General features: G+C 38.1%; 1 protein-coding gene across 8 annotated transcripts in view; it reads right to left on the bottom strand.

The window, feature by feature from the left end:
- Window positions 1–21,039, bottom strand: part of ATP7 (copper-transporting ATPase 1) — a 570,660-nt gene that overhangs the window by 146,978 nt on the left and 402,643 nt on the right. For all 8 annotated transcript variants that reach the window (XM_067134917.2, XM_067134919.2, XM_067134923.2 and 5 more), the window contains 3 exons: window positions 15,411–15,551; window positions 15,220–15,328; window positions 2,330–2,583 (listed from right to left, as the gene is read on the bottom strand). In XM_067134917.2, coding sequence (XP_066991018.2) covers window positions 2,330–2,583; window positions 15,220–15,328; window positions 15,411–15,551 — 504 coding nt within the window. The remainder of the gene's footprint in view (window positions 1–2,329; window positions 2,584–15,219; window positions 15,329–15,410; window positions 15,552–21,039) is intronic.

Raw genomic sequence — 21,039 nt, 5'->3', positions numbered from 1 at the left:
ATCAATCCTCATTGGTTTCACAACTGTCATATCACAAGGTTTTCATGTAAGCTAGACATAACTCATCATAAATGAGTGGATATCATATTATGTTTGTGGGAACATCAAGCAAAATTTAGCCAGAAGGAAGAGATCAGTTGACAGGATATCATGATACACTCAGAATTTGCTCGCTTGTTTCTGGAATAAAGCATAATCAATGAGAACTACAGGAGGTCAATACATGAATTTCACATACTAGTGAAGATGTACAATGCAACAAATAGCCCAACAGAGATGTAAAGCTTAGCAGAAGACAGAACGGTACAAAACGTTGCTTCAAATAATCAGTCTATGGTCTAATGTCCCTCTCAAAAAAACTTACAAGAAGTAATAGATACTGTGAATGTATCCTGCCACCAACATTCATCCTTCCCTTCCATCAACCCTTCATCAACAGATCTGCATCAGTTATCCTCAGTGGACATCTACTTACAAATACATGTAAGAAGGATGTAACTATTTAAGAGAAGCCAAGATAATACACCTTACAAGTTTGAAATCAAAACGTACAATAAATCTTCAATTCCTATAGCCCTCTAAGGTCCTAGACCAAGTCAAGATCACTACTGCCAAGCCAAATGGCCTACAGATACTGGAGTATCACACAGTTTGGCTTCTTCAATCACATTGCTTGGTATTCATAACCATGCTTACTAACTCCCTCTATGGACCAGTAGACGAGTGGTAGTTGGAATTTTCGAGGGCAGGAAAGGCCCATTCAACATTCCACGTCATATGATGTAAGCATGTAAAAAGATCTCGAGGCACATTTCGTGCTTACTCGACAAAATTAATTAAAACTCAACCACAGATCACCCAACACAGAGCCGTTTCCCTACCAACCAGAAGAGAAAAATGAAACATCAAAATTGACATGCAAGCAGCCTAGATGGTATCAAATCAAAATGCCTGAACATGGTAGCTAAGGCCATATCATCATCATCATCATCATCATCATCATCATCACATTCACAGTGTTTTATATCAAAGAGCTCCACAATTGTCCTCCCAAGGCAAAATGAAATCAGTTCCAATATTAAGACCAAGATTAAAACACCTAGAAGAGCTAGAAATTGATCCACAGCCTTCATGTATGAGGTATATAATGCATTACTGGGGCCAACAGATATTAAAACAATGGGGCTGATAATCACATTATTTTGCCCCTTAAAAACAATCACCACCAGGTTAAAACAACATACCATAACTTCTATTATGAAAGGCTCTCTCAAAAATAGTACTGCTTATCTTTCAGTGATAAATTATAAAATCAAAAGACTCAACCAGATGTCCATCTTAGTTAGGGCAGTGGGTTCATTCAAAAACCAAACCAAACCCCATGGCACTATAGCCCTTGAAGGGCCCTGGCCTACCAAGCGACTGTTGTTCAGCCCGAAGGTCTGCAGATTACGGTGTCGTGTAGTCAGCACGACAAATCCTCTCGGCTGTTATTCTTGGCTTTCTAGACCGGGGCCGCTATCTCACCATCAGATAGCTCCTCAATTCTAATCACGTAGGCTGAGTAGACCTCGAACCAGCCCTCAGGTCCAGGTAAAAATCCCTGACCTGGCCAGGAATCAAACCCGGGGCCTCCGGGTAAGAGGCAGGCATGCTACTCCCACACCACGGGGCTGGAGGGTTAATTCAACTGGTGTTGAAAAAAGGAGAGTACGTTTAGGTCGGCCTATGGAAACAAGGATGGACTGACATTCACCATCAGTAAGAACAGCTGGCAAAGGAACAGAAAACATCAGAAACAATTGAAAAGGAATATTTCTGACAGCTCAAATTTATTAGAATTGTTCAAGAACTGACCAAAGACCTACTAATTGTAATTCCCATACAACATAATTGCTTCACCACACATGACAGCAAGGCCAGCCATGAATGGCACTGAATAAATCAGTGTTCAATTTGCAACTAATGACACCAGTTATAAACTCATTTCAAGTATACTTTACATCTTAACATATTGTGAAACAAAGGCTTTATAAAGGAAATGTAGCAAAGCAGGAAAAATTTTGCAAATAAATAAAGGAACTGATAGAGTAAGACAACACAGCAAAATACTGTATATATTTGGCCATTGAGTCTTTATCAGTCTCAGATAAAACGTTAAGACTGGCAATCATTCTAGAGCTGTACATATTGGAGAAGGGTTTGATGATGAGTACAATAGAAAGGTGTGACCTAGCTATCAAATATTTAGGCCTGGATCTGTTCAGGGCCTGCGAATGAACTGATATACCTCTTATACACCAGTTCATAACAAAACATATTCACTCACTTTGATGGGCAGATGGTTGAGGTCCACATAACCACTGATAGTCCAACCAATTAATGTAATACTAGAGACAGCTATGACGAAGGGCACAAAGTAGCCTGCAATACGGTCAGCTAGCTGCTGGATGGGTGCTTTGGATGTTTGTGCTTCTTCCACCAACCTCACAATCTGAGCCAGAGTAGTTGCCTCCCCTGTGTGAGTTGCAGTCATCAGCAGCAAGCCATTCTGATTGATGGATCCACCAATTACCACAGAGCCTTAAACATAAGAGACAACTTTGAAGATAAAATTAGAACTTCTCTACATACCTGCAAAGTTCAAGGTAAAGGTGATAAGTAACACATTATAATAGTATATCTGAAATAGTGCAGGATGTCTAGTGATCAAGAGTTGGAAAATACCCTGATTTGAAGCTTGTGCATAGTTTTGGGGGACTGTTGATATGATTACAGCCACGAGACATCCAGTTTTACTTCTTACAAAATTGTACAAAATTATCTTGATACCCTCCTATTCAGTACTATAATATTTTACGTCCAATTAAGACGAAGCTTTACACAGGTATAGACATGTTTTGACCCGGCAGTGGGTCATCCTCAGTAAGACATATACAGTATAATGAATTAAAAACAGACACACAAAATGAAATGTTAAAAGGGTTTTTTTTTTCTTGAAAAGCATGATGAATTTAAAAACTGTGAAATGGTGATCGTTAAAACAGTCTTGAGCTGGAGGTTTTTTAGTTTCAGTGCTTTTTGTTGTTCCCTGGTGTAGTCCAACTAGTATCTTTAAACTGTTGTCTTACTTGTTATGTTCAGATGCACCAGGTGCATGCACCCTGAGAGACCCTGTAGGCTCTTCTTGTCTGTTGTTGGCCGGTTTCCAGATACAGTAATTGTTTACATTTATGGTTCAAGGGCAGAAGCGAAAGTAGACTGTGCATTCATTGTTGATAATAACAGGTTTCTTTTTCCTCTGCCAGAAACCTGTAGTGTGTACACAGCAGAGCTCTATGCTATCCTTGAAACTCTGCGGTATGCGCTGTCCAATGAACACCAGCACTTTCTGCTGTGTACCAACTCCTTGAGCTCATGACAATCTATTGATGTATGTTTCCCTTGGCACCCTCTGGTGGAGCAGATTCATGACCTGTTGGGCAGGTGTTGAGGTGCTAGCACCAGATTCACATTCATGTGGCTCCCAAGCCACATGGGTGTAGCGGGAAATGAGTAAGCCAATAGGGCTGCTAAAGAGGCAATCACATTGCTCCTGTTGCCTTATAAGATTCCAGCCAGTGATATTCATTCTCAGCTGCAATATTTGGTGATGTCCCATTGGGAGATGGAGTGGCAGGCCACCCCTCTTCCAAATAAGCTGAGAACAATAGAAGGAACTACGAAAGTATGGAAGGCTTCCCTTCAGGTTTCTCGGAGAGAAGGAGTGGTATTATGTCGTCTTGGAATCGGCCATGGTATAGCAACGCACTCCTACTTACTGAATGGACAAGCCCCGGAGTGTGTACTTGCGGGTGTCATTTTACCATGGTACACATACTTACGGAGTGTATGGACCTGGCCGATCTGCACCATAGTCTAAAACTTCCGAGTACCATCTCCCTGATCTTACAAGATGATGAGCAGTCAGCAGACCTTATCGTCCATTTTATGGGGGATAGTGGTCTGTTTTATCAGGTATAAAAGTACAATTTTCTATTCATTTTTAATTTTTATTTTATTGTTAACTATGTTTTATTCTATTGACTCTGTTTTAGTTGGTCTTTGTGTATTTTAATATGTTATTTTAACTTTTAATTTGAATGATATATATATATATATATATATTACTTCGAAGGTAATACCTTATCCTATTTCAATCTATTTTATATCATTTTATAAGAAAATAAGGCATTGCAAATTACGATCCACTGATTATTTTAAATTCATTTTCATTCTTCATTATCATTTTCTAAATTCTAGTCAGTGGATACATTTTTTAATTTGAACTATCATTACATTTTGTTTCATGTCATACCATTAGATGTGAAGCTCCTTTAAACAACAACAATCATCATCATCATCATCATCATCATCATCATCATCATCATCATCAGTTTTGGTGACTGACTGAATAGAGCAGGCAGAGTATCTATCAAACTTTGGAAATAATAATAATAATTTTGTGTGGCTATTTCTAGCCGAGTGCAGCCCTTGTAAGGCAGACCCTCCGATGAGGGTGGGCGGCATCTGCCGTGTGTGAGTAGCTGCGTGTTATTGTGGTGGAGGATAGTGTTATATGTGGTGTGTGAGTTGCAGGGATGTTGGGGACAGCACAAACACCCAGCCCCCGGGCAATTGGAATTAACCAATGAAGGTTAAAATCCCCGACCCGGCCGGTAATCGAACCCGGGACCCTCTGAACCGAAGGCCAGTACGCTGACCATTCAGCCAACGAGTCAGACACTTTGGAAATGATTTAAGGCATTAACATTGGGAACAGAATCATGAACAGAAAGTACAAGACGAGGATTAAGACAATGCCGTATAATAATAACTGGTTGTTGTACGGTAACCTATCTTTAAGCAACACCGGATTTTCTGCCAACTATGACACTATATCCATCACACACTATGCAAATAATATTCTCCCAAGGAAAGCTATCTGTCAACCCATATGAATTCAGGCAGCTCAATAGTTCATTCGTAATGGTTTCAGCTTTATGATTATTGAGAGTAACTAAATCAAGAAATCTAATTTAATCTTTGCTCTTGAAGAAACTTTTAATGTACCCTAAAACAGATTTTCTAGGAAGAGTTGTTGATTCATCTATTAGAAAGCAAAATTTTTGGTTTTCCAAAATTAATTTTAATATAAACTTTTCTCTAAATTCAGACGAAATACGCTCAATTACTTCCGTACTGCTACAATGTGAGTGGAGAATTATCCCAAAATCAAGACTATTTTTCTTTTGCAATTCAAATAGCTCTCTATGATCACTGACTGAATGGTCTTAATAACACGCAGTATTAAATACCTTTTTGGTAACATTAATAGATCCCCAAAGTTAAACAACACTGAACGTGGTCACCACTAGGATGCGTAACCCATGTGCTGTTTTGGATATACAAGAAATGGGAAGAAACTGGCTATCCAACCACAAGTAAACTCAGGCTCAGCATGCCTGATCTGTGGCCCCTGGGATAGGTAGGGCAGTGACTACATCACCAATGCCCAGGTTTTAATAAAACACTTGGATTTGTTTTGGCAGTAGATTTTATATGTTGCAAGATTCCAAAAACAAATTCCACAAAAGAACTAGCTTTAACAGGCCATAACCTTACTAAATTAACCATTAATTAAGGTTAAGGTTAAAGGAAGACTCCCATCTTCCAATAATTCCTTTAACCTTAACCTTAGTTGAGTTAATACCAATGCAATACGGGACAAAAATTATATTTATAAGTTGTAAATTAACCATGTAACAACTAAACATAACTATTTGAAGGCAGAGAATACTACTGGCAATCAATCAATCAATCAATCAATCAATCAATCAATCAATCAATCAATCAATCAATCAATCAATCAGTCAGTCAATCAACCAATGATCTGCATTTCGGGCTCTTGCCCAGGTGGCAGATTCCCGACCAATTGTTTACCTAGCTTTTTCTTAAATATTTAACGAACTTGGAAATTTATCGGACATTTTTTTGATAATTTATTCCAATCCCTTACTCTTCATCCTATAAATGAATATTTGCCCCAATTTGCCCTCCTGAATTCCAACTTTATCTTCACACGAATTATGATCTTTCCTACTTTTAAAAGCTGCACTACTTATGTCATTCCACACCAACTCACCACTGACAGCTCGAAACATACCACACAGTCGAGTATATTGTCTCCTTAAACCCAAGTCTTGAGAGCCCAAAGTTTGCATCAATTCTGTAATACTACTCCTTTGTTGGAAATCACCCAGGACAAACTGTGTTGCTTTCCTTTGGATTTCTTCTAGTTCTCATATCAAGTAATCCTGGTGAGGGTCCCATATACTGCAGTCATACTCTAACTGTAGTCTTACCAGAGATTTATACACCCTATCATTTACATCCTTACTACAACCCCTAAATGCTCTCATAACCATGTGAAGAGATGTATAACCTTTGTTAACAACCTCGCTAATATGATTACCGCAATGAAGATCATTCCTTATATTAACACCTACATACTAACAGTGTTTCCTATGAGGTACCATCACCCCATCAACACTGCCTTTGTGACGTACAGGCCGTACTGTACCTCCAAATGACGTCACATAAAGAGGCAAACTGTTTCCTCCGCACGACCCATGTAATGGAAGTACATGATGTCTCTGTACCTTTTGTAATGATTAAATTTTGACAAATGCTGCATTAATATTACAGGTAGGATCACTGAAACCTATAATCGCATCATAACTCGTAAGTCAGGTCTATGTAATTTTAGGAGAAGTACGTTTGAAGTGCAATCTACGTGGTCAAAGCTTCAGTGCTTTACTCGTCAATGCACCCAATAAATAATTATTATACATTAATACAAATATAGAGACAACAAACAAGCAATAATAAACTTTACTTCCGTACCTCTAGATGGCCATAAATACAGTAGCTTTCTTGGTTTCTTTGTTGTTGTTGACACTTCTGGCACTATCCTTCGAAGACCTTCTTGTGACCCTTTCTTCTATACAAACATTTGTATAATTTTTTTTGTTTAGGAATAGCCCATGTTTTCCCAAATATTAGTGCACTGATCAGCCAGATCTACTAGTTACTTCCTACATACACGGGAACTGCCCAGGAATGGTTTTTACTCGCATTAATTTTGGGGAGAAAAGACAGCGCATACTCAACATTACAAATCCAAGAAATAACCATATGTAGGTTCCATTGGTTACTGTCCAGTTTTATACTTGTCCTGTATCAACAATAAAACGCTCTGCTGTAAATCTGTGTAACAAGAAAGTCAAAAGCAGAACTCATCATCAGCCCTGGAAAATGTGCGAGACATATTCTTCGTAACAGGAATTTGTTCGGTTTGGATTTTTGTTTTTCATAAACGTAACCTGCCCCCATATGAAGAAAATGAAAATATTAATGTCGATTTACTTGTATAGTTGTATCTTCGGCGTGGTATGCACAAGTTCTTAACAGTGTGGCAAATGCGAACTTTGTATTTAAATTTGTAGTACATTAGGCTATATTTCCACAAAAACGTGCTATACAATAACAATTAAATGAATAAATTACATGAGATGTATTGCGTCCCTTGAATTTACATACTCACTACGTGAAGATACCATGCCTAACCTAAACTACGAGGTCTCATTATCTTAATGACAGCGGTTTACGTAAATCCTGATGTGATAAATTTAAAGAAACAAAACATGCAATATACTTAAATATGAATTTTTGTCTCTCAACAGTCATAATTATCCCAAGAATGCCCCCAATCCTTATGGATTACATTCACAAGTACAGTTTGTAACATTCCCTTAGCTTGCCTCAATTGATCAGCTGATTGGCTTGGCGCGCTTTCTCCTGTACAGCCTGTATATTACGAAGGCAGTCCCATCAACAACTGAGAGGACTTTTCTTCTCGATGGAGCTTACAACTTGACTTTTCATCCCATTTACTTTCATACTATTGTCTGCTGTCCATCTCACAACATAAACAATGTTGTCCTGCTGCAGTCGCTCACAACCCTGCTACTCATTCACTACTCTATACAGTATAACATCATCTGCAAATAGCCTTATCTGTGATTCCAGATCTTTACTCATACCATTTATATACATAAGAAAACACAAAAGTTCAATAATACTGCCCTGCGGCACCGCCTCTTAATAATTACAGGATCAGATAATGTTTCACTTACTCTAATTCTCTGAGTTCTGTTTTCTACAAGTGTACTCATTTCAACCATTCATTTGTCTAGTCTTATAGCCCTTATTTTCATCAATAATCTCCTGTGATGTACCCTATCAAAAGCCTTGGATACGTCAATAGTGATACAGTCCATTTGACCTCTGAAACTAAAATATCTGCTATATCTTGCTGGAATCCTACAAGTTGAGCTTCACTGGAATAACCTTTCCTAAACCTGAACTCCCTTCTATCAAACCAGTTAGTAATTTTGCAAACATGTCTAATATAATCAGAAAGAATGCTTTCCCAGAGCTTACAAGCAACACATGTCAAGCTGACTGGCATGTAATTATCTGATTTATGTTTGCCATCCTTTCCTTTGTAAACTAGGGCTACTATTACAACTGTCCATTCATTTGGTATTGCTCCTTCATGCAAGCAGTAATCAAATAAGTATTTTGGATATGACTTTATATTGCAACCCATAGTCTTTAATATGTCCCCAGAAATCTTATCAATCCCAGCTGCCTTTCTAGCTTTCAACTTTACTGAGCTTGATAGCTGCAGGCGCTTGAGTGCGGCCAGTATCCATTATTCGGGAGATAGTAGGTTCGAACCCCACTGTCGGCAGCCCTGAAGATGGTTTTCCGTGGTTTCCCATTTTCACACGAGGCAAATTCTGGGGCTGTACCTTAATTAAGGCCACGGCCGCTTCCTTCCCACTCCCAGCCCTTCCGGAATCGTCGCCATAAGACCTATCTGTGTCGGTGCGACATAAAGCAACTATTAATGGTTATGAATTTCATGTTTTTGGTCCGTGTTGAACTGAGAATAATATATAAGTAATAATAATAACAACGTAAACGTGTCCACCTTTTCAATACTAAAATATATTCACAAAATTATAAATTACACGGTACTAGTTTTGATCTTTGCTCCAATACGGCTGATGATGACCCCTAGATGGGTCGAAACTAGTACCGTGTAATTTATAATTTTGTGAATATATTTTAGTATTGAAAAGGTGGAAACGTTTACGCTGTTATTATTATTACTTATATATTATAAAGCAACTAACAAAAAACAAAAAGCTTTCAACTTTTGAATCTTTTTATAAATGTCTTTATTATCGTAGGTATATTTCAGTATTTTGCTAGTATTAGTCACCTCTTCTATCAGGACATTATCTTTATATCCAACTCCCTTTATGTATTGCTGACTGAATACTTCTTCCTTCTGTAAGTCCTTATGATGTAGTGCAGATATGGTATATTAGATAGTATCTTGCCTATTATATTTGTGTGTATCTTTGTGTGCAGGAACCCTTTCGATACTTTAGCATTTAACCAAATGGCAGGTTTCATTTCTATTAGAGCACAGTAGGGTAAAGTAGTACTAATAATAATCTGTCTACACATTTAACTTTGTTGGTAATCCTTGAGTAGTACTTGCAAATTTCTAACTTTAGGCCTAATTGCAATTTTCATTTCTTTTTGTGCTTAGTAATAACCTACTATGCCTTTGCTGGCGAGATGTAGTGTTTACAGTGCACTATGTCTTCTGGTATGGGCTATATCAAATTTGTTACTTTCACTGACCTGTCTCAGTCTCATCCTTGGCTCTGACAATATGAAAGTGACTGAGGTATGAGTGATGCTAGTAATACCATTCCTCATGCAGCCAGTCCCTGTTATGAATGGTGTGAAAATATCGCTCATAAGGTCGGTTGGTGCACGCATTTCAGTGGGCTTGGCAGACTGATATGTAATAGCAACAGCTGGCTTGGTAAGGAAAGCAACGGGAAACGACCTCACTCCTCATTTCCCTAGTACGCTTCTTCAGTGACGCCTAGGCTATTTATGACAGCTGTTGGCGGAGCTGCAGAGGATCAAACCAGACTTCGGGCTGAATATCCAACATACATACAATAACCTACTGTAATTAGGATACGTCTGAATGTAGTTTTAAAATTATTGTAGCGTACTGTAGTAACTTATTAGAAATTAGAGTGCTTATTCCATTATTCTAAGTACTGGTAGTCTTGCAAATTTCAAACTTTAATTGTAATTTCCATTTCTGTGCTTAGTAATAACCTGCTGTAATTAGGATACGTCTGAAAGCAGTTTAAAATTTTAGTAGTGTATTGTAGTACCTGAACACAGTTTTAAATTATTGTAATGTATTATAGATCTGTGGTATCTGTAGCAACTCTCTTACTAGAATTCTGTTGTAGTAATTATGATAGACTTCACTGCAGTTTTGAATTGTGTAATTCTTGTGTATTATTTTCTGTTTTCAGCAATTAACAGCAATTTTCATCCAGTTAGGGTGTTGTAGGGGGGGAAAAAAATGTGTACAACTAAGTAGTATTCTAGTGTAGTAGTAGCCTATATTAATTACCTTACTGTCGTGTGATCTTTGTGAAATATCTTAGACAATATTTCTTTCCTTTCATTTTTATTTTGCACAAAATAAGTTATCTTATTTTTCCGTTTCTTTTCATTATTCGGTAAAGAATGACTAAGGAGTGCAAGTGTAGGAACTGTGGGTGTGGCCAGGCATTAAGGCATATGAGGGAGGAGTTGGAGAGTTTGAGGGAGATAATGATTCTCTCAGAAGAAAGGAAGGAAAGTAGGCCTCCCTCAAACAATTTATTACAGGATACAGTAGGTGTAAAAGAGGGATGGGAAGGAAAGGGGAGAACTGTAGAAGACAGGTGGTCTAATGTTTTAAGGGGAAGGAGATTGCAGGCTAAGGGCTCCATCCAGTATCAGAATTCAGGACAGGTGTCTGTGAGAAATCGGTACGAGTCACCAAGGGAAGATGAGGAACAGGGAACTGTTGCTGAGAAGTGTGGAAGTAGGAGGAAAGGAAAAGGTAGGAAAGGGAAATGAGGAGTAGTGGATAGGAAAAGACATGTGGAACAGGGACATGGGAAGGAGAAAAGAGAGAATGAAGTAGCTTATGCAGCTGTCAGGAAAGGTTGGGCTGACCAAGAGGGGAGGGGATCAAATGAGATGGGTAGGGATGAGGCTCTGGTCACGGGGGATTCCATTGTTAGACATGTGGGGAAAGTGTGTGGAGGAAAGGGTACCAGGGTAGAGTGTTATCCAGGAATTAGGTTGAGACAGATGTTGAGGAAAGTAAAAGAGAAGAAGGGTAGGGAAAGGAGAAGGTGGTAGTGTTTCACGTTGGTACTAACAACGTAAGACAAGCAGGTATAAGTACCAACATAGTTGGGATGTGTGGGATCTGGTAAATGCAACATGGGTGAAGTTAAAGGAAGTGGAAATTGTTATCAGAGGAATACTGTTTAGGTGGAATACTGACTGGAAGGTGATCAGGGATTTAAATGAGACTATGGAGTGGGTATGTGGGAAACTGGGAGTGAGATTTCTAGATCCTAATGGGTGGGTACGAGATAGGGATCTGCATTCAGATGGCGTTCACGGAAACCGCAGTGGTACATATAAGTAAGGAAATTTGTTTAGAAGGGTTACAGGAAGGTACATTCAGGGAAACAGAGTGGCCTAGGGAGCAGTGATAAGGGAACAGAGAACTGGAAGTCAAGTAGGGATGACATAAAAATGTTTGTGCTGAACTGTAGAAGTATTGCAAAGAAGGAATAGCATAAAGTAATCTGATAGATATATACTTACCAGATATCGTAATAGGAGTTGAATCATGGCTGAGAAATGATATAATGGATGCAGAAATATTCTCACGGGACTGGAGTGAGTATCCTAGAGATAGGATAGGAATGGTACAAGGGGGAATATTCATTCTGGTAAAAGAAGAATTTGTAAGCTATGAAAAAGTTGAAGATGACAAACATGAAATTCTAGGTGTAAGGCTCATCTCTAAAAATAATAGGCAACTTGATGTCTTTGGAGTGTACACACCGCGAAAGGGTAGCGCTGACAGTGATTCAGAATTATCTGATAAGATAACCAGCTATGTGGTAAACGACATGTAAAGGAACGTGATTGTAGCAGGTGATCTTAATTTACCAAATGTCAATTGGGAAGGTAATGCAACGACAGGAAACATAACCAACAAAAGGCAAATTTAATATGGGAAGGGCATCTGATTCAGAAAGTGATGGAACCAACTAGAGGGAAGAATATTCTGGATGGATGTGGTGCTAGTAAAACCAGATGAGCTCTATACAGAAACCGAAGTAATAGATGGTATTAGTGATCACGAAGCAGTTTTTGTCATAGTTAAAAATAAATGTGAAAGAAAGGAAGGTATTAAAATTAGGACTATTAGACAGTACCATATGGCTGATAAAACAGGCATGAGGGAGTTTTTAAAAAGTAAAAAGTGGAAAATAGTAAATAAAAATGTAAACAGACCCCTGGATGGTTTTAAAGCAATTGTTGAGGAATGTGAAAACAGGTTTGTACCTTTAAAGGTGGTAAGGAATGGTAAACATCCACTATATTATAACAGAGAAGTAAAGAGACTAAGAAGGAGGTGTAGGTTGGAAAGAAATAGGGTTAGAAATGGCTGTGGAAGTAAGGAGAAATTGAAGGAACTTCCTAGGAAATTGAATCTAGCAAAGAAGTCAGCTAAGGATAACATGATGGCAAGCATAATTCGCAGTCATACAAATTTTAGTGAAAAATTGAAGGTATGTACAGATACTTTAAGGCAGAAACAGGTTCCAAGAAGGACATTCCAGAAATCATTAATGAACAAGGGGAGTGTGTATGCGAGGATCTTCAAAAGGCAGAAGTATCCCCAGTCAGCAGTATGTAAAGATTGTTCGTTACAAGGATTATGTCCAGATAGAGGAGATGACTAATAGTAAGGAAGTATTAAAATTTACCTCTGACAACAATGATATATACAGTAAGATACAAAAGTTGAAAAATAGAAAAACAGGTGGAATTGATAAGGTTTCGGGGGATATACTAAAGGCAATGGGTTGGTATATAGTACCATATCTTAAGTACTTACTTGATTATTGTTTGCATGAAGGAGCTATACAAAATGATGTAGAGTTGCTACAGTAGCCCCTGTGTATAAAGGAAAGGGTGATAGACATAAAGCTGAAAATTACAGACCAGTCAGTTCGACATACATTGCATTTAAGCTTTGGAAAAGCATTCTTTCTGATTATATTAGACATGTTTGCAAAATTAATAACTGGTTTGATAGAAAGCAGTTTGGGTTTAGGAAAAGTTATTCCAATGAAGCTCAACTTGCAGGATTCCAATAAGATATACCAGATATCCTGTATTCAGGAGGTCGAATGGTCTGTATCGTGACTGACCTATCTAAGGCATTTGATAGGGTAGATCATGGGAGACTACTGGCAAAAAAGAGTGCAATTGGACTAGAAAAAAGAGTGACTTAATGGGTGGCTATATTTCTTGAAAACAGAACTCAGATAATTAGAGTAGGTGTTTTATCTGTCCCTGTAATAATTACGAGGGGAATTCCTCAAAGCAGTATTTTTGAACATTTATGTTTTATTATATATATCCATGATATGTGTAAAGAAGTGGAATCAGATATAAGGCTTTTTGTAGGTGATGTTAAATTCTGTACAGAATAATAAATAAGTACAAGATTGTGAGCAACTGCAAAATGACCTCGATAATGTTGTGAGATGGACAGTAGACAATGATAATAAACGGGGTTAAAAGTCAGGTTGTGAGTTTCACAAATAGGAAAAGTCCTCTCATTTTTAATTACTGAGTTGATGGGGGTGAATGTTTTCCTTATGGGAATGATTGTAAGTACCTAGGTGTTAAAACAAGGAACGATCTTCATTGGGGTAATCACATAAATGAGACTTTAAATAAAGAGTACAGATCTCTGCACATGGTTATGAGGGTATTTAGGGGATTTAGTAAGGATGTAAAGGAGAAGGCATGTCTCTGGTATGACCACAACTGGAGTATGTTTCCAGCGTATGGCACCCCCACCAAGATTACTTGATTCAAGAACTGGAAAAAGTCCAAAGAAAAGCACCTCGATTTGTTCTGGGTGATTTCTGACAAAAGAGTAGTGTTACAAAAATGTTGCAAAGTTTGGGCTGGGAAGACTTGGAAGAAAGGAGATGAGCTGCTTGACTAAGTGGTATGTTTCAAGCTGTCAGTGGAGAGATGGCATGGAATGACATCAGTAGACGAAAAAGTTTGAGTGTTGTCTTTAAAAGTAGAAAAGATCACAATATGAAGATAAAGCTGAATTCAAGAGGACAAGAGGAAGGGGAGTTAGGGATTGGAATAACTTACCAAGGGAGATGTTCAATAAGGGATTGGAATAACTTGTCAAGGGAGATGTTCAATAAATTTCCAATTTCTTTGCAATCATTTAAGAAAAGGCTAAGAAAACAGCAGATAGGGAATCTGCCACCTGGGTGACTGCCCTAAATGCAGATCAGGATAGATTGACTGACTGACTGACTGACTGACTGACTGACTGACTGACTGATTGATTGATTGATTGATTGATTGATTGATTGATTGATTGGATTCATGGGCGCCCGCAAGGGGGGGCACTTGCCCCCCCCCCCCTGGAATTCTAAAGATGTTGATGTTCAATTGTTTAATATCATACCAGATTATTTCATAAACTGAAATTACTCACAGTCATCTAGCATATGTTATAACTGGAAGTTACTGTAAACAATTTAATGCTGCTGACGTTATATTGGTTTTTATATTCAAGAACATTGTTAATGTGCCCCACCCCCTGGAAAAGATCCTGCGGGCGCCCATGATTGGATTGATTGAATTCCCTTAATAACTACCTGTCTTAAGAGATAACAGAGTTAGTATTTCATCCTGAATAGGAATTCTTTAATGAGATAGTAAATCAAATAACATGGGTATCTCACACTTCAGCACTCTTAAATAGCAACTGAGTACATCAAGACTTCATTTCTGAATTCTTAGTATGAGGGATAACAATGCAATGATCCTGCTGGAAAAAAAGAAAAGAAAATAAAGAGTGGAAACAATCTATCTTCATACCTTTCTTCTTTGGAACAGGCATTGACTCTCCGGTAATAAGTGCCTCATCACAGGTTGAGTGACCAAAGATGACTTTTCCATCGACAGGTACCTTGGCTCCAGGTAAGACCTATAGCATCAAATTACTATGTAAGATAGTTCCCTTTTCAGCACTGTGAACAATAAATATATAACTGGATAGTTTTCCTTACCTTCAGTGTATCACCTCTCTGAACAAGGTCAACAGAAATTTGCTTCTCAGTTATTACTTCCATATCAGGTCCCAGAGTGACAAGGAGAGCTTCTGTAGGCTTCAAAGACAGCAGCTTTGATAAAGCCTCAGATGTTTTACCCTAAAAAGAGTTGATCCTTCAGTATGAAAGCAAACAGACATAACAGCAATCAATTTCAATATGGAACATGCACCATAGTGACGTTCAGTGCTTTAGAAAAGAGTCTCCGCAGTGATCTTGGCTGACTGTGGTACTGCGTATGTTGGCAATGCTCCAGCTGACCCGAGCAGGATGCAATGCTGTTAAAGTGAAGGTGGTCAGTAGCTTGTGAGACTTAAGGTGTTTACTATAGAGCAGCAAATATTTTTAGTGGAGTGAGTTTTCCAGGAAGGTGACAAATACACAGACACACTGAAAAGAAGATTTTGTGAAAGGTTTCCTGACTCGGTTCTACCACATCATGATACTGTGTGAGATTTAATAAAAAAGGTCTCAATTTGTCACCTCCTGACTTCTTTTCCTGGGTTGCTGCAAAGTCCTCAGTTTACCAGTTTACACTCAGAACAACTGGGGAATTAAAAGTAGCAGAACAAATTTTGTGAACTCCGTGCATAGTAAAACATCGGTGAAAGTGTTTTAATAAGTGCAAATGTATTGTCTTATGCTTGGAACTTTGTGGGAAACATTTTCAATATCTGCTGTGAACCTGGTAAGTGTACAACACACATTAGGCTTAAAATTACCAAGCTCGATAGCTGCAGTTGCTTAAGTGCAGCCAGTATCCAGTAATCGGGAGGTAGTGGGTTCAAACCCCACTGTCGGCAGCCCTGAAGATGTTTTTCCATGGTTTCCCATTTTCACACCGGGCTATACCTTAATTAAGGCCACGGCCGCTTCCTTCCCGTTCCTAGGCCTTTCCTATCCCATTGTCGCCATAAGACCTATCTGTGTCGGTGCAGAAAAAATAAAGGCTTAAAATTCACTCCTTTTTAAGTTGCCTTTATTGGCTTTTAACCTCTCAATTCACTGTGTTGTGCAAACTGCCCCTGAGCAGACATTGCTGCCACCCAAACTGTGCACTTGGATGCGATGCGGCTGCACTGCTCACTGTGGAGAGTTAATGCAGAGTATTACCATTGGTCTCAAGGTAAGTCAAAGTATTGTAATTCTGTCCTGGAAAGGATTCTTGAATGCGTCCATAAATCTTTTTTTTTTTTTTTTTTTTTTTACAAGTAGCTTTTCATCACACCAACACAGACAGGTCTTATGGCAATGGTGGGATAGGAAAGGACTAAGAGTAGGAAGGAAGTGGCCATGGTCTTAGTTAATGTACAGCCCCAGCATTTGAGAGGTGTGAAAATGGGAAAATATAGAAAACCGCCTTCAGGGCTGTTGATGGTGGGGTTCGAACCCACTTCCTAAATGCAAGCTCACAGCTGCATACCCCCTAACCACACGGCCAACTTGCTCGGTCCATAAATATCTCCTACTTAGTAAGTCAGTTCTTCCTTGCCTCTGATAATTGCCACTTCATAGTATGAATGAAATGGCTGACAATGTAAATTCTGTAAATAAGTTGATGCATTCCACCTCCAAGTAACTATTTAATAATAGTCCTAATGTCAAATGTGGTACAGGATTATAAATGAAGATGTCAATAAATCTATTCACACAAGCCTCCCACATTTAAGAACTTGTATATGCCAACTAAAATTGTCAGAATTAGACTGACAACCTCAAGCTCAGCAGACAAACACTCAGCAATTATCAATATGAGTTTTACAAAGAACTACACCTTTCTTAATAAAACATCCTGCATTTCTTGTGGACAAAGTTCATAAATTTGTGAGTCTAATTGTAGATTTATACCTGAAATGTACTTACACTAAAGCATACATTATATGAATTAATAGCAAATGCATAATAAAAAAACTGCAAGTAAGTACTGTTATTCTCTTTAAACTTTTTACCATAATTAACTGCTTTATAATGAAGATATTACTTACTATATACAATATTAATATAACATACTAAGCCTTATAACACAGCAATTAACTGGTCATTTTTATTATGTACAGTATATATTTCACCAAAGCTAAGAAATTTTCCATTTCATGAAGTAGGCAAAATCAGTTGTATCACTCATAGTTACTTCACTCCTTGCATTCACATTTGCATCACCTTTTCTGTAAGCTTCCAATAAATTGTTTTCATTTTCTATAGCACCATGTCGATAGCATTTATATCTGTTCCCATATTAGAGTCAGAAACTTTGATGAAATCTTCCCAAAACCACAACTGGTTATTTTTCCAAGGAAAATTCTAATTTAGACATAATAGTCGTTTGGGTTTAACCATGATAGAACCAGAGAAACTACTCCAAATACTTGACATTATTTAATATTTTCCTTTTCTTCCCCGAAGAAATTACATCTGTTCCAATATTACCAAAAAGATCAGAATTAAATGTCACTCTTCCTCTAAAGCTGAAAAGTACAAGTAAATTTTACTAAAAAGCTTTAGTTACAAGTAAGTCGATTACTTCAACTCAATCATTCCCCAACTCTGTATATATGGTAGTAGTTTATGAGTGCACTATGTTGATGATTTTCTTATTTGAATATCCATTCTATCTAAATGATCAATGTCATTTCCATGTTAATTTATGTAAAAATTCAAAATATTCATTTTTGAAATGCATTGTCTGTCAGACAGCCTTTTATTTAAGAAAGCAGTTCAAATGGAAAAATGCAGTAATGGGGAGAAATTAAAAAAAAAAAAAAAAAAGTAACTGGGCTGAATTACATGTTACTTGAGAAATACATTACTCTGTTACAATCACAAAATAGTTTTTCAACAAGTCATCATCATCATCATCGTCATCATCGATTTTCCGCTCCAGCAAGCCAGGTGCGGGTGTTTATGAGCCTCTTCCAATTAATCCTGTCCATCCACAGCTGATGTTCTACTTTTTGCTGCCAATTTACATCACGTTTGTCAAGGTTTTTGAAAATTTGCTTTTCCCAACTATCACGAGGCCTCCCTCTTGGCCTTTTACCAACAACATTCCTTTCATAGTATGCTCTTGGGGGCCAGCCCCGTGGTGTAGGAGTAGTATGCCTTCCTCTCACCGGAAGGGCCCAGGTTCGATTCCCGGCCAGGTCAGGGATTTTTCTCTCGACGTGAAGGCTGGTTTGAGGTCCACTCAGCCTACATGATTAGAACTGAGGAGCTATCTGATGGTGAGATGGCAGCCCTGGTCTCAAAAGCTCAGAATAACGACCGAGAGGATGCGTCGTGCTGACCACACGGCCCCTCGTAATCTACAGGCCTTCGGACTGAGCAGCTGTCGCTGGGCAGGCCAAAGCCTTTTCAAAGGCATAAGTGCCGTGGGGGATGCTTTTGGGGTCCTAATTTGAGTCATCCTTCTCATATGTCCATACCATTGTAATCTGCTTAATTCTAAGGTTTCCAACAGGCTCCTGTCCAATCCAAGTTGTTGCTGAATACTTTCATTCCTTTGTCTTTCCTTGTCTTCTGGAGACATGACCGAAGGAATTTCATTTCAGTGGGCTGTAGGCGACTTTGTGCAGATCTAGTCAACGTTGCTGCTTCCAGTCTGTACGTTAGAATTGGTACAAGATATGTTTTGTGCAGCGTGAACTTGTAAGCTTGGGGAAATGAGTCATCCCAAAGTAACTGATGAGCGGAGTAGTAGAATTTTTATGCAGCTTGTATTCTATTGCCTGTTTATTGGTTATGGTATTGTCAGAAGAAATGAAGCTCCATAAGTATTCAAAGTTACTGATAATGTCTACTTCTTCATTTTACACTCGCAGGTGGACTGCTTCAGGATTTTGACTCATCACTAAACCTACGGTTTTAGTTTGGCTGATTTTCATTCCCATTCTTACAAATTCTTCTTGCCAAAGAGCTAGTTTAGCTTGAACTGCTTCTATCTCACCCCATAGAATAACATCATTAGCAAATACAAGTGCATTTGTTGTCTGATCCTTCAGTTTCACTGCTTTTATAACCTCATCCATTATAGTAATGAAAAGAAGTGGTGATAGATAACTTCCTTGTTGGACTCCGCTCTTGGTTTCAAACCAGTTTGACCTGCCTTCTTCAATTTGCACACAGCTCTTTATCTCTTGATATTCTTTATGTCTCGGACATTCCCGTATGTGCTTATGTGGTACATAATCATATGCCTTCTCACTATCCAAGAATACAACTATAACCATTCTATTCTTATCCCAGTATTTTTCAAAGAGCATTCTTGTCGAAAAAATTAGGTCTAGCACTGATCTGTTCGCTCTAAATCCATGTTGTTCTTCCTCAAGTTTAGGTTCAACAAATTTTCTGATTTTTCTCTCCAGGATGGGCTCATATATTTTTAACCATGAGATAGAAGGGTTACACCTCTATAGTTGTTACACTTCTTTCAGTCACCTTTCTTAAATAGTGGAATAATCACTCCTTGCCTCCAGTCATTGGGAATTCCATTGTCTTCTCAAATTTTCAACAAGTATTCACTAAAATTACAATTACAGTTACAATTACTTCATAGAACACTAGTCTTTGGGAAAGAATTAACAGTATTTTCACATGAGGCCAGAATTATAACAAAATTTGTAAGAAGAAAATTATTACTTAAGTTTGTCTTTTTTAGCATAAAGATATTAAGTGGCTAATGTCAAGTGAGACTAAACATAATACCTTGGAACTTTCAAAATGATTGCTCCCAAGCAAAATCTCAATTTCACACTCTTGTTCTCATCATTTTGAGGGTCAATTAATTAAAAATATTTATTCAAATAGGGGACTGGAAATTCCTTAACCCCTTTGTATTCTGATTCTGTTATCAACCACGTACAAACTCACAAAGTAGTGATAAATGATTAAATAAATCTCAATTCAACTAGAAATCACAATAAGCGGAGGGTAGATGAACGAGTGCATATCTGTCCTTGGCTTTATACCCTTGTCTTGCGAGTGCTGGTGCTCCAAAGTTCCCAAATTCTCAATGAGATGTACATTGATTGCTAGAATGAAGTTTGCCTCCATACCATAACAGCCAGCGCTAATAGCTGCCATCCTCAGAGGCCCGGTTTGCTTATTTACTGAATTTAACAATTACAATTTTATTTTATTTCAAGAAGTAAAAATTATGTTTTGTGAAAAGTTATGATTAAAATGACTAAAAATGTATTTGTTACAAGTAATTTGATTACTTTTACTCAAATACTTGCCAACTCTGTATACAGGGTGCTTGGAAACAACTTGAACAGGGTATATGAGCATTAGAGGGTTGGTCATACTGAAAAATAACTTGAAAAAAATATGGTATCTCATGCCTTTGTCATTTTATCAGCTGCAGAACTTAGCTAATCAGGTCACTTAGCGGGTGAATTCAAATGGGCTTTCTGAGGTGAAGTTGCTAAATCTGAATGTGGCTTAAGACTAGCTTGAGAGCACCAATGGAAAGAAAAATGCTTCGCCCGGGACGGGATTGAAATACAAACCTCCGGTGACACCGGCTGAAACCCATGGTTTATTTTATGTTTGATGCTGATTTCTCAGCATGGCTCTCAAACATCAAAAT

Source organism: Anabrus simplex, chromosome 1 (genome assembly GCF_040414725.1).
Source record: "Anabrus simplex isolate iqAnaSimp1 chromosome 1, ASM4041472v1, whole genome shotgun sequence".
In the NCBI taxonomy this organism is placed as follows: Eukaryota; Metazoa; Arthropoda; class Insecta; order Orthoptera; family Tettigoniidae; genus Anabrus; species Anabrus simplex.
The sequence above is the reverse complement of the archived record's forward strand: the minus strand, read 5'-3'. Positions and strand labels throughout refer to the sequence as shown.